Raw genomic sequence first — 14,356 nt, forward strand, 5'->3', positions numbered from 1 at the left:
ACTTAAGCTCGACAAAGCGTGAAAATCCCATGAACCGACCTAGATGGTCGTCAGGATGAAACGACGACGTACAAGTCGGTGTAAAGAGATTATAAAAGTTGATCGTGAAAAACTCGGAAACATTCTGACTCATAAGTCGAAATGAATCCCCGAGAAGCAAAGAAAACGCATCGCAAAAATAACCTAAGTCATAGGAACTCAATGAATCAAAAAATTGAGTATAAGGAATACCAAAAAGAGATCGAAAAACCTATCAAAGAGCCAAAAGACTGTCCTAAGTCCTTAAAGTTAAAAGGCTCAAAAAGGACAAACAACCAAGAAAAAGGTTTTCAAAAAGATCAAGGGGATTTTTCAAAAACCAAAATCAGAAAAGCATGCACAAAGAAAGGTAACTTAAACCCTTATCCAAAAAAGGGGTCTTTTTTGTCAACCTAAACCCTTATCTAAAAAAGGGTATTTCTACAAATATTTTGTTTACGGCCTTAAAAAGCCAAGAAATGTCAGCAGACCACCACAACATAAAAAAAGTTTAAAAAAGAGGGGACCCACAAGCCGGGCCCCATATAGCCACAAATATTTTTAAAGAGTATCACCACCAAAGCCGAAGGGAGTAGTCGGATCACCACCAGAGTCAGGGAGAGTAGTCGGAGCACCATCAGGACCAGGGAGAGAAGTATCCATAGGAGCCAGAGAGGAGGTTCTGTGAGCCTTCGAGGAACTCGGAGCATCCTTGGAACGAGGAGGAGACTCCATTACCCTCTGCCCCCGAGTCTTCAAATCTGACTCGGTGACGTATTGGGGAGAGGGAGGAGAGACTATAGCCCCGTCAATGACGACCTTGTCCGGATCCAAAGGTGAGAGATCTAGGTCGGGAGCAAGGACTCCGACCTGTTCCTTAAAGATCCTCCATGCTTCCTCGGCCCCGTCAGCAATAGAGTCCTCCAACTCGGTATAGTCACTCCGAGCTTTCAGCAAATCTTTCTTCACCACCACGAGGTCCTCAAACAAGCTCGCATAACTCTCCTGCGCCTTCAGCCTCAGGCCCTCCTCCATGTTGCACCGAGCTTGCAACTTCCGCTCACTCTCCTGAAGGCCATCCCTTTACTCCTTTAATTTGGCGACCTCCTCCTTCAGCGCCCTCTCATGCTCCTGATACATAAGAAGCCTCCCCTCCAACTCTTCAACCCTCGAGGTTGAACCCAGAGAGCTAAGAGGAGTCTTCTCAAACATATCAAGGAACTTTGTGCATACCCCCGCCGCCCTAATACTCTCCTGAGCCAGAATAGTGAGGTGGTTCCGAATAGAAACATCATCCATACTTATGTGGGTATGGGGATAGATGTATTTCCGGACAAATTGAGGTGCATCCACGTTAGCCTCACCTTCAAAAGAAAAGCTAGACTCCAAGGTGTTGCGCTTCTTCTTTTCTGGCTCAGGGGAGGATCGGGGAGGAGGGGACGACTGAGAGGAGGTTGAAGAAGAAATGACAATAGGACGGTTCGGGGTCCCCAAATTGTGAGGAAGGGGGGAGGAGAAGGAAGAGGAGCGTTAGTTACCCTGGCACCGCCAACCCTGGCACGAGACCTTGCCTTGGCCTCCTGGACTCTCTGGTAAGACTCCCTGGAATTCTTCTTCGCCATCTCTGTAAAAAACAATCAGTAGCCAAAGAGTCCGAAAAATAAGTCGGTAAAAACAAGTCGGAAACAAAGTGAATGAATAAAAGCTACCTAGTTGTGTCTAGACAAAGGTCGGCGACCCTTGGAGAAATTTTTTGGTATCCAGATATGGGGCCCTCCCCCACACTTCTCAGAGGAACCCCCACAATGGCAGCCTCCACCTCATCTAGATCATCCAAACCATATTTCTCACAGGGGGAGGCCTCCAGCCAGTACAGAGGAAAGTGAGGGGAAGAACTCTCGTCTAAGAAGAAGGGGTGGTGACCCTCTACAGTTTGAACTTTGAAAAAATAATTTTTGAAGTCATGGAAGGATTCATCAAAAAGGGTGAAGATTCTCTGACCTTGTATAGCTCGGAAAGACACCCATTGTTGCTTATTATTTTGCCCACTGAAGGGCTTGGTCATGTGAAAGAGGAAAAAGAAAATCGTCAGGGACGTCGGAAAATCTAAAGCATGGCTAATAAACTGGTAGATTTTCAGAAAACCCCAGGAGTTGGGGTGAAGCTGGGTAGGAGCAACTCGGCAGTAGCGTAGAACGGCAACCTCAAAATCAGAAAAGGGGAGAAAAACGCCCAGGCGGGTGATCATACTCTCATACATATAAAAGAAATGAGGGGCTACTTCAGAAACCCTCCCGAAACAAACCCGGTCTTCCGGACCCGGGACCACCAATTCATACTTCGGCTCATCCTCATCAGAGGTACAAAGTCTATGATGAGTGCGGAGGTTGGTGATAAAATCGGTGTCGACCATAGGTTCCTCCCCTAGGACCGTGACGTCAACCCACTGGGCAAGAATTTCTACAGAAGACATTGTTTCCTAAAGGTTGACGAAAACCTACAAAGGGAAAAGAAAAAGATCAAGAACAGGGTCCCTAAGGGGCATGGAATCAAACAGAAGCCTACAAAGTCAACTCCTCTCTCTAAAAAAGTAAAAGCATGCAAACAGAAACATTTCATAAAAGAGAAGAGGAGAAAAGACTAACCTTTGTCTGGAAGCAAGGTAGGGGAAGATGAAAGCCTTCAAACGAAGAATGCCCCACGAACAGATGAGAAAATTTGAAAAACGCAGAAACGAAACAACAAAAGAGAGATAAAGTATTTATAGACACGTTAGGGGCATAATGGTAAAAACGGAAAGCGGTCATTAATGGGTGCACCGTTACCAAGGTAATTAATACCTACGCAAACCTCTAACGGACGCGACGTTTGATTAGACGTAACTGTGAAAACCAAAAGTCACGAAAGTCACGTCGGTTCCGAACAATCACGTCGGTTCCCTCACAAGTCGGCTACGACCCCGAGTAGAATACTCGAACCCAAGTCTCAAAAGAAATTGGGCTCGAGTAGGGGCACTGTTCATACCCTGGCCCAACACTAAGGCCCAGGTCCAAACGAAAAGACCCAGTCCAAAGGATTGAGCCTCACCCCACACCGATCTTCCCCTAAAGAAGTCGGTTCTCACTACGACTTGCTCTAAAGAAGTCAGGGACGAAGATTAGCTGGCAGATAAACACTCACTTAAATGAGTAACTGCCCCTAAGATCTCTCAACCCACTTCTAGGAGCCATATCCCAACTTCCCTAAGATAAAGGGACGGTTATCCACCTTAAAAGGTGGAACTACTTCAACGGTGGTTATTGGCTCACCACTATAAATACATTGACACTTCTCAGGTATCACTAAGTCCCAATACTCTCTAGACCTGCTTACGCCCTTGCTGACTTAGGCATCGGAGTGTCTTTGCAGGTACCACCCCCATTCACTTGTATTCACAAGTCGGACGGAGGCCCTGAAGACACGAATCCGCCCGAAGGCTTCCCTCCATAGACGATTGGGCCAACCCAGCGAGTCCAGCCCAATAATCTCCGGTTACCCATCATAACATATATATATATATATATATATATATATATATATATATATATATAGTAAAGGAAATATGTAGCATTCTTTTCTTTCTCATGTTTATAAGTAAAGATATAAATATAAGTTTAATTCTCAGGGAATTATTCATATCTCTAACCCTTCATTATCCAAATAAATTAAAACTGCTGCTCTCTAAACCAGGACTTGAGTTACTAGCTTAGACATTCAAACTCCAAACATATATTGCTTTTTGAGAGAGAGAGAATTCAGCAACGGATGGTTTAATATTGACAAAGACCTTGCTGAATAGGGCTTGCATTTTGTCCTAGACAAATTAAAATTGATACCCTTTTTTTTTTCTTTTTACAAATTAAAATCGAATGTGTCCTATATATACATATGGTGTAACAATTTTGTTCAGGAGAAGCCGTTTTGGCCAAGTATGATAAATAGTTACATTATTGTGTGATGGTATCTGAAACAGTTTCTGTGGATTGCATGTTTTGGCAATTGGCTAATTATTAAGAGTACTTTCATGCTATCAAAATAAAGGTGTATCTGCTATAGTAGCTAGTAGCTACCATTATTTACATACTCATGCTTTTCCCACTTTGGTCTCTGAATTTTCATCTCCAAATAAATACTTTGTCTACATTTTATTAACATGGTCTGTGGGCAGTATATATTCGGTTAATTAATAAGTGGTAAGTAAGTTTGTGTATTTTTAGGGTGGAACAATATATCAAAAATCATGCTTTCTCATAATTATCATTTTAAAATTATTTTTAGAAATCATAAACCTTTAAATAATTTTTAAAAACTTAGTTCACAAACCAATTCATGTGTACTCAATATAAATAATATTATAGTACGAGTAAGGTTAATAATGAATCAACTTTTCGGTTAACATTAGGTAATTTTTTTTTAATTTATTTTATTTATGTTAAATTTTAAACCATAAATTTTTAATCTTAAATTATAAATTCTAAATCCTAAATTTTCTATAAAATAAGAGTTTTAGAACTAAAAAAAATTAGGAAAATTCCACTCCACTCACCTAAGAGATGCTAAAATGACACTTCCCTCCCCTCCCCTCTATTTCGTAAAGAAAATCTTACCACTGTTAATATATACTGATATCGGAAAATAATCTTACCGAGATTTTTTTATTTAATATTAAAACAATATATATTGATATCATAAAATTAATAGTAAAAGATAACTATAATTGTTAATGAAAATTTTAGTAAAATCACAATTTGATAATTAAAAAATTATTGAAGAATATCTTAGAAAAAAATAATTTAATAATTAAATTTAAAAAAAGTTTTGATTAAAATACAATTTAATCAATAAAAAAATAATTTATTAAAATATATTTTGGTAAGCAAAATTCAATGACAAAAAAATAAAATTTTTGCTAAAGGGTATTTTTGTAAAAAAATATATTTTTTCTTAAAAAATGGATAAAGTTGACATTAGTTAACACAAAAAATTTAAAATGGATTAAAGATGACATTTTTTAAAAATTATAAGAGAAAGAAATGTACATTTTACAAATAAAGAGAAAGAGAATCATTTTAGTATCTCTCGAGACTCGAGAGGGAGGAGGAGAGTGAAATTGTCTCAAAAAAATTAGTTAATACTAATTAATAATTAAAAATGGATTTGCTATGCTTTCAAGGGTATTCTTCCATCCCCTTCCGCGTCTTTCAAATATATATTATTGGATAAAACAGTTGCACATGTAAAACATTTTGATTTTAGATACATAGGTAATATGTAATATATAATAACTTGCAGTAATTTAATATGTCAACTATTAATTTAATTAATAATAGTTTTATATATGTATATATATGTGTGTGGCTGTTCCAATATTGTAACCATTTCTCTGCAACTATATATATATATGGTATGTTTGGGAAACTAAACTTGCCTCTTTGGAACTAAACACCAAACCCCACTAATTATTGTACCTTCAATTCTCTCTAAGCCTCAAATGAGTTCCATTGGGAAAACCCCTTCTTCCAATGAAGAGAGTGGTTGGACTAAGTACTTTGAAGAATTCTTTAGCAACAAAAATGGTAATAATGATTATGATAATGATGAAGAGGACCACAATAACAATAATAATAATTGTTATTCTTCTATTATGGTCTCTGATGCTGCTTCTTCTTCGGCTCCTAAAAGATTATCTAACTATAATAAAAAACCTCATGAAAAGGAGTTTCCTTTGAAAATGAGTTTCAACAACAACAACAAGAATTTCAAAACACCTTTGCTTGATGATGATGCTTCTTTGCAAGATACTGCAACTTCTCCTCTCACTACTTCCAAGGTTCTTTTCCTTTCTCTAATGCTATTACAATTTATCTTCTTGTTTTCCCTGAATCCCATTATTCTGTTATAAATATTTGACCAATTCAATATATTGAAGTCACATTGGCCAACTAAAATATTAAAAATATAACTATTTACGTATTTCATTGAATTTATTAACTTAAAATTTTTAAAGAAATAATTTTATAACATAATATCAGATATTAGTATATTATTAGAGTTTCTATGACGTATAAATTTTAATTTTTATATTAAAGATAAAATTATTTATATATTTTTTTAACGATTTAAATTTTTTTTTAAATTAATTTTATGACATAAGTGTTTTGGAATGACGATTATTATTACAATTTAATTATTGTTTGTTTGCTATAAAGTTTTCAACTTTTGCCACACTAATCATAATTAGGTTAATGATTCTTTGACTTATCTATTGCATTTTTAGGTTTTGTATGGAAACCAGTTTGAGAAGCCAAAACAAATGGAAGATTTAAAGGTGGAGATCAGGTTCAACTGAATTTACGTACATTTAAAATATTTAATTAAAAATTTAATTTTAATATATTTACAGTGTAAAAAATTTTATATTATTATCTAAATTATATTTATTTTTTTATAATTATATACATGGTCAATGTATAAAATAATTATTTCTATTAATGTGTCATTACGTAATTTAATGTACACATAAAATTATTTACACTGTCAATATATCAAAATTAAATTATTTATTTAATTAATTAAATTCTTGGTGTATTTTTCATCTTTGAAAGAACTTTTCTTTTCTTTTTTTTTTTTCCCCTCCCACTAAACCATTTGTTAGGAAAGGAAATACAACCCCAAGCATTATTATTCCATAAACAAAGGTATAACCTCAAACCAAAATAAATGTAACACTTTAACTTTTTCTTGGCATTTTGTTGATTTTAGAAGAGAACAATTAATTTGTCCAATTTTCAGCTAACAACAATAAGTAATATTTTGTTTTTCCTTTTTTATATTAGGAAAACTGCAGTAACATAGAACAAAGAGATGAGCAAAAAAAATTATTGGATTTTAATGGGAGATATGATGATGGCTGCACCTCCTGCACTGAATTAATCAAAGAAGAGAGGCCTTTGCTGAATATTAATTCCTTTGTGTATGGTAGTGAATTATATTATTATATCTAGGTTTTGATTAATTAGTTTTATATATATTAGTATACATATATATATGAATATAAATACTCCCCTACCTCATGCTTATAATTAATTAAACTTCATGGTGTATCTAATGAAGTGAACCAATTTTTCATTGGATCCAACAATTCAAATATTCAATTCATATATATATATATATATATATAGTATTTTAGTGTTATTATACACTGATGAACTTTGCTACCTTTCATCTTAAACTTAAATTTGACATAAGCAAAATATCTTCTTCTTCTTTTCTAAATTGAAGTTCTTTTTAAGACAAAAAAGGTTAAAAATGCAGGTATTCATAAATGTTTAATAGATATAAAAATATAAAAAATTAATTTTTAGTTAGTCAATATTAGCTAACTTCTTTTTATATTTTAAAATTTTAATTTTGTTGAGAATTTAAAATTTATAATTTAAAATTTAGAATTAAAAATTATTATTTAGAGTCTAAAATTTAAAATAAATAAAATAATTTTAGAAGATTGACTAATATTAAAAAGAAAAGAGTTTACTCTTAACAGAGTTTCCTATACTAAAATAGTAGCATAATTAAGGTGGATAATTATATATGAAAGTTTACTACATATATTTATTTATCTTTTTACATTGATGGCCTCATCCTCATTCATCATTATTGGTATAATACTAAACTACTAAAGAAAAAATAAGCTAACCCATTTTATGAATAAGAAAGATGAGGAAGAGAAAAGGGAAATTTTATAATCATAAAAAAAAATGATTAAATACTATAATCATTTTACTTTGAGGGAAACCTCATATGGAAAATTAAACATTAACAAGAAAAAGGGATTTTTAGTTTGTTACTTTATTTTCACCAATTATTTCCATTTACTGTGTCTTTCTAAGCAAATTAATTGCATTATGAAAAAAAAAGGTTTTAGAAGAAAAAATATGTATCATATATATTGAAGTGGAAGGATCACCAAATTAAAGCCAAATTACAAAATTAATTAGTGATAATGCTTATGCTTGCTTCTTTTTCTGTTTAATTAGCAGAATTTAAATATTTGTTGTTATTGTTGTCATGACTATGTTTGACTATTATTGCTTCTAAGGTGTACATTGGTGAGTATATTATAGCCATTTCAGCTTTTATATGGTTATGTTGCGGTTTAATTATATGAAGTGATATCACATCATATTTACATACAATTCAATGTAGTTACAAGTAATGGTTGCAGCAGATGTAATATATTGCAAAAACAATAATTGCAATTACATATCAAAATTTAAAACCCTAATCATTAGTATTTTAAAATATAGCTAATTAATCATATAATATACCTTAATTTTAGAAGATGTGCCTGGTATATATGGGTAACCTAATTGGTATATATATTAGTTGATTAATGATCTATGCTAGGTCAGCAATATGGGAACAAGTTCACATTCAAAATTTACACAAGACAACATATTCCTAAAGGACCCAGATTCCGTGAGTAATGATTGAAGTCTAATTAAACTTCTAGTATATAAATATGGAAATGGATCCTCACAATTTTTTTTAATAATTGAGGAAGTAAAGTGTGATTTTTCACTATTAATTTTATAAGTGGGACAAAAAATAAATATGAGAGAGAGTAATAAAGAGTTATACTCTCAATTTTTTTTTACAATTGAGAGGATCCACTCCCTATAAAAATGCACATTATAGCACACACATTATGAATTAAGTATCGAAAATGTTTGGTAACCAAAGAAAATCAGTCAAAAATAGCCATAATTTACCTTATTTAACATTTATTAATTATTGTAATAATTAATTAATACTAAATAAGATAAGTTTTAGCTGTTTTTTTTTTTTGTCTACCTAACATTACCCATTAAGTATATATATTTCCCTTCATTTGGTACCCTCTTTAATTGCATTAATTTTATCATATTAATTAGCACCCTACAAGCATTTCTTCTTCTCTCTCTTAATTAGTTAAATTCGTGAACAAATTTTCAACAGGTTGATGATATTGGAGAAAGGAAAAGTATATAGAACCAAGAGGTTATCGGCAAAAGTAAACAACTTAATTAATTTATAATATTTGATATTAATTGCTTCTCATTCTAAATTAAAATTCTAAATAATACGTTAGAGAAATATGGACAGGGATCACGGAATTTTTAACAATCTCGATTCTTAGTATATAAAAAAATTTATAAAATATATAAAAGAATATCCATTTGGTATGAAAAAAAACATTCTGATATTTAATAAAAGAAACATCCTAATGCCTAGTATAAGCACCATCCACATAAAAATTTTAGATTCACTCAGAGACATTTAGCTGATTTTTTGCTGGTATTCCCTCGCATTGTTGTTGGAGAAATTTTCATAACTTAAATATCAAAGGAAATAAATTGCATTGCTGCTGCTAAAATTTCAACAATTAAGAATCATATAATTAAATTAACCCCCCAAAGCTTTACATCAATATCCTATTTTCATGTAGCTTTAACAAACTGATAAGTTTAAAATAATAATCCGGTATTAGATACAAATAGCGTTACTAGTTATTATTATATTATTTAAAATAATTAGTTTATTTCAATTACATTACTAAAAAAAATCACATTTAGCAGTCATTTATTTTATTTTTAATAATAATAAAAATAGTTTTAATATATTTATATTAATAATTAAATATTAATCATTTTATATTTTATTGTTAAAAAAATTTAGTAAAGATTTTTTTTAATAGCTGTAAAAAGTATTTAATGACTATAAAAAATATATAATTATATCATTATCATATATAGTAATAACGATAAATATACAATTATTATAAAAAATAAATTAAATAAAATATTGGGTAAAAATTATATTATTATCGTTAAAAGTTATTTTTGTTATAGCATGAAAAATACTATATATTATTTTAGTTTCAGTAGCTTGATTTTTAGTTAGAGAATAGCTTGATGACTTGATCCAATTGGAGAATACAGGTCACTTTACAAACGAGAATAGTTTGTCACACCAAACACTTCCAACTATAATAATGGCATAGGTTTAAATGGCACCCAAAACTAATTAGGAAAAGATCTATACTTTTGTGTAGTTATTATTGCTTAACACACATAATCATCACTTAATCAAACCCTGAATCCTAAACCAAATTCAGATATCATATTAGGGAAAAAGACATTAGAGAAATTGATCTCATTGAATGAATTTAAGAAACTGTCACTGCAGTGAGCAAAATAGCTTTTTGATAGCTATACTAACTGTTTAACTTTAACCACTTTAATTTATTTTTTGGTCATAATTAACTTATATATCCTAATATAAAACCATGCAGAAATGAAAAACGGTGCATTGTATAACTTTTTATAAATATTCAATCACACATTTACGCTTTCTAGCTAACATAAATTATTTTTTATATGAAAAGAAAATTGGTATAAAAATTTTTTAACACTGTTATAAAAAAGAAAAATCTTTTTGTCAAAACACACAAAACGGTAAAGACGTTTTGTATGTCGTTAAATTTTTTATGATGAAAGCAAAAACGGCCTTGTTATTTTGTGTAGAAAAGTATTTAAAAAAAAGTGATAGAAGTGAAAATCGACTTTGCTGTTTTGGTGATTGAATAATTATTTTTAATTAAAAAATGGAAAACGGCACTGTCGTTTTGTGTTGATACGATTTTTTTAAGTTGAAAATGGTCAAAACGGTGTTAATGTTTTGCAGAGAAGTGAAAATGTCGTTAACGTTTTGTACTGGTATGAATAAAGAAATATAAAATTAACTATAAAAGAACGTTTGTGTTATGCTTGAAACACTTTGAGTAGAGTAGAAAGTGAGCAACACAAAGCTCTTCATCTTTAAATTTTGAGAGAGCTCAAAGCTCTTAGCTTTTTAGTAGTTGAAGTTGTTCTGCATTTGTTGAGTGAAAAAAATTATAGATAAATATAGTGAGGGTATAAAATGGAGAATTATGTTAGTTTAAGAATATATTTCAATGGTCAGATTTTGTATGATACACATGAGGGTGTGAATTTTTTGTGTGAGAATCTATGTGTTATTGTTGTCCTTCTTTCAATAACATATGAAGACTTAAGAATGTACTTTGTCAGAGTGTAGATCATCAAGGTCTGAAGAGAGTGACAAATATTTTGTACAAGCAGCCTGTACTAATATTTGGTGGTTTCGTTCAAATTCAAATAATGCATGTGACTAATGAAGCTGGTACGCAAGGAATGTTTTCGACCTACCATCAAACTAGAGCACGAGTCTCACTTATCGAGTTATATGTTGAGTTCGAAGAAATCGAAGATGTTGATTTTTCAGAACCCAATATAAATTGGATGGATTATAATACCAAAAGTGATGAAGAGTTTGAAGGTAATTGTCAAGTTGTAGGTCCAACTAAAGATGTGGAGAAAAATGATATATTAGTTGAAGGAAATGTGTGGCAAATGTTGCTCACACACTAGTAGATCAATATCCATATGAAGAACCATCATTTATGCATACTTTGAATCTTAATACCATACATGTACCAGAATTTCTTAAATACAGGTAATTATATTATTATTATTATTATTATCCAACGGTGGTTATTGTTGTTGTTGTTGTTGTTGTTGTTGTTGTTGTTGTTGTTGTATCATTCATGCAGTTCCTGCTGTTGTCACAGATGGTGAATTCGTCATCGGAATGGAGTTTAACTCCAGAGAGGCTGTAATTGCAGCAGTTAAAGAGTATACCATTTAGAGAGGTGTTGATTATAGGGTGATATGAATCAGAAACAACGACATCTATGCTAAATGCGTATAATACAGAATAAGTTATGATTGGCTTACTAGAGTTAGTCTTATAAAAAGACAGTATTGTTGGATGATAAGGAGATATAACGGTAGTCACACGTGCATCAGACCTACCATCTCTTAAGATCATGCCAAACTGGACTCTGATATAATTGCATAAGCAATAAAACCATTAGTTGAAGCCGACCCATCCCTAAAGGTGAAATCTGTTATTGCTGAAGTGCAATCAAAGTTCAACTATACGATAAATTATAGCAAAATATGGTTGGCCAAGCAAAAAGCAATTGACAAAATATTTGGTGGGTGAGAAGCTTCTTATGAAGCTTTGCCGACATGGTTTGAAGCAATGGTTGCAAAAGAACCTTCAGTAGCCGTTGTTTCAAACTGCATATGCTTATCGAGGGGATGAGTTGGTTGAAGATCTCAGGATTTTGATGCGAGTCTTTTGGGCTTTCTATCTTTATATTAGAGCATTCAGAAGCTGCAAGCCGCTGGTACAGGCAGACGGCATACACTTGTATAGAAAATATAAAGGGGCTCTCTTAGTTGCAGTATCACAAGATGGCAATGGGAATATCGTGCCTCTTGTATTTTCCATAGTCGAGGGTGAGACCGCCGATGCTTGACACTTTTTTCCTAGCCATCTACGAACGCATGTAGTTAATCGGGAAGATGTAGGTCTTATCTCTGATTGACACGAGTCCATTATCTCAATTGTAGATCGTAGTAATGGAGCATGGCAACACCCAAGGGCTATTCACATGTTTTGCATCAGACACATAGCTTCTAACTTCTTGAGGAGGTTCAAAGCGCCACATATGCAGAAGCTGATTGTCAACATAGGTAAATAAATTATTAATTTATTAGCATTTTATGGATAATGGTGAATAGTTAACAACAAACTGATTGTATTATCTGAATTGCATTGTTCTCTTGTGGCAGGCTATTCTAAAACAATGCGTGAATTCAACATGTGTTACCAGAGATATTGTGAGCAGGGTGTGGCTTACAAGTAGTGGCTCGATAATATTTCTCGGTTGCAATATGTCTTGGCATACGATGAAGGACATCGCTGGGGACATATATATGACCACTAACTTAGTGGAGTGCATTAGCAGAGTTTTGAAAGGAGCATGCAATCTTCCCGTCACAGCCCTTGTAAAGGCAACTTTTTACAGGCTTAATGCCTTGTTCACAAGGAAGAGGGCTGAGGCCGATACTCGTATAAGTACAAGTCATCTATTCTCTGAATATGCAACTGAGAAAATCCATTCTAATCAAAGGGCATCAGGAAATATCCAAGTTAATTTATTTGACAGGCAGAACGAAGTCTTTGAAGTGCTTGAGATGCCCAACGGTTTAGAATTTGTAGTAAATATGTGTCTTCGGCATTGCGATTGTGGTGAGTTTCAGGTTGGTCAAATTCCGTGCCACCATATATTTGCCTGTTGTGCAAACCAGCACCTAGATTGGAAGCAGTATGTGCATGAGGTATATACGATGGGAGAGATCCGAAAGGTGTACAGAACCCGATTCAAGCCACTAGGAAGCCCAACAACATGGCCTGTGCATCAAAAACCACGACTAGTATCCAATCCCCACCTCAGGTGAGTGGCCAAAGGTCGTCCTAAAAAAACACGCTTCTTGAATGAGATGGATGTTTGTGATTTACGTGGTCCTAGGCATTGTAGGCTTTGTGGTGCTGAGGGTTACAGCAGAAGTCGATGCCCACACTGTGGAAGAGCTAGTGTTAGTGGCTCGGCTCTGAATGAGTAATTGGCAGCTTGGCTTATTTCTAGTTCTATCTATTTAACTAATTCAATCTTATCTTTAGTTGTGTCCATTTAACTTATTTAATCTTGTATTCAGTAATATCCATTGAACTCACTTACTCTTATGTTTTGTTGTATCCATTTAACTTATTTAGTCTTATTCAGTACCATTAACTTAATTCTGCAAAAAAATAATTCAATATCTGTCATAGAACATATAACATAAAATAAACTCCCATTAAACCAAGGCATCACAAATATTGACACCCATCCGAGTAGTGTGCTCATAAAAGACTTTAGGGGTCAATCCTTGGTAATGGGTCTGCTAGCATATATTCTATTCCTATATGTCCTATGAAAATTTGTTTTTCTTAAACTTTCTCCTTGACAACTAAGAACTTGATATCTAGATGCTTCAATTTTGTCAAGTTCTTATTGTTGTTGGAGTATAGTACTGCTGACTTATTGTCACAAAATATCTTTAATGACCTTTCAATGTATCTACTATACGAAGCTTAGTGACAAAGTTTTGCAACCATATGCCATAAAATCGGAATCAGAGTACCCAATGATCTCCAAATTTTTTCTGATCTCCGATAAGTAAGCATGTAATCCTTTGTTCTCTTTAGATAACGCATTACGCGTTTAACAGCTATTCAATGATCTATGCCTGGATTGCTCTAGTATCTACCTAACACTCTCACTATAAATGATATATCAGGATGT

General features: G+C 33.0%; 1 protein-coding gene across 3 annotated transcripts; it reads left to right on the forward strand.

The window, feature by feature from the left end:
* Positions 1-5,493: 5,493 nt before the first annotated feature.
* Positions 5,494-7,144, forward strand: LOC110269608 (uncharacterized). 3 transcript variants are annotated; one of them, XM_088509947.1, is made up of 4 exons: positions 5,494-5,887; positions 6,335-6,385; positions 6,713-6,755; positions 6,894-7,029. In XM_088509947.1, the coding sequence occupies exons 1-4, from the start codon at positions 5,549-5,551 to the stop codon at positions 6,905-6,907; spliced, it is 447 nt and encodes a 148-aa protein (XP_088366073.1). In that variant the 5' UTR covers positions 5,494-5,548; the 3' UTR covers positions 6,908-7,029. The 3 variants fall into 3 exon arrangements, with proteins under 3 accessions (XP_088366073.1, XP_088366074.1, XP_088366072.1); XM_088509948.1 differs by having other exon boundaries at positions 6,335-6,396; positions 6,894-7,006; XM_088509946.1 differs by lacking the exon at positions 6,713-6,755 and having other exon boundaries at positions 6,894-7,144.
* Positions 7,145-14,356: the final 7,212 nt, after the last annotated feature.

The sequence above is a fragment of the Arachis ipaensis genome, chromosome B3 (assembly GCF_059453495.1).
Source record: "Arachis ipaensis isolate K30076 ecotype BB chromosome B3, ASM5945349v1, whole genome shotgun sequence".
NCBI classification, from domain to species: Eukaryota; Viridiplantae; Streptophyta; class Magnoliopsida; order Fabales; family Fabaceae; genus Arachis; species Arachis ipaensis.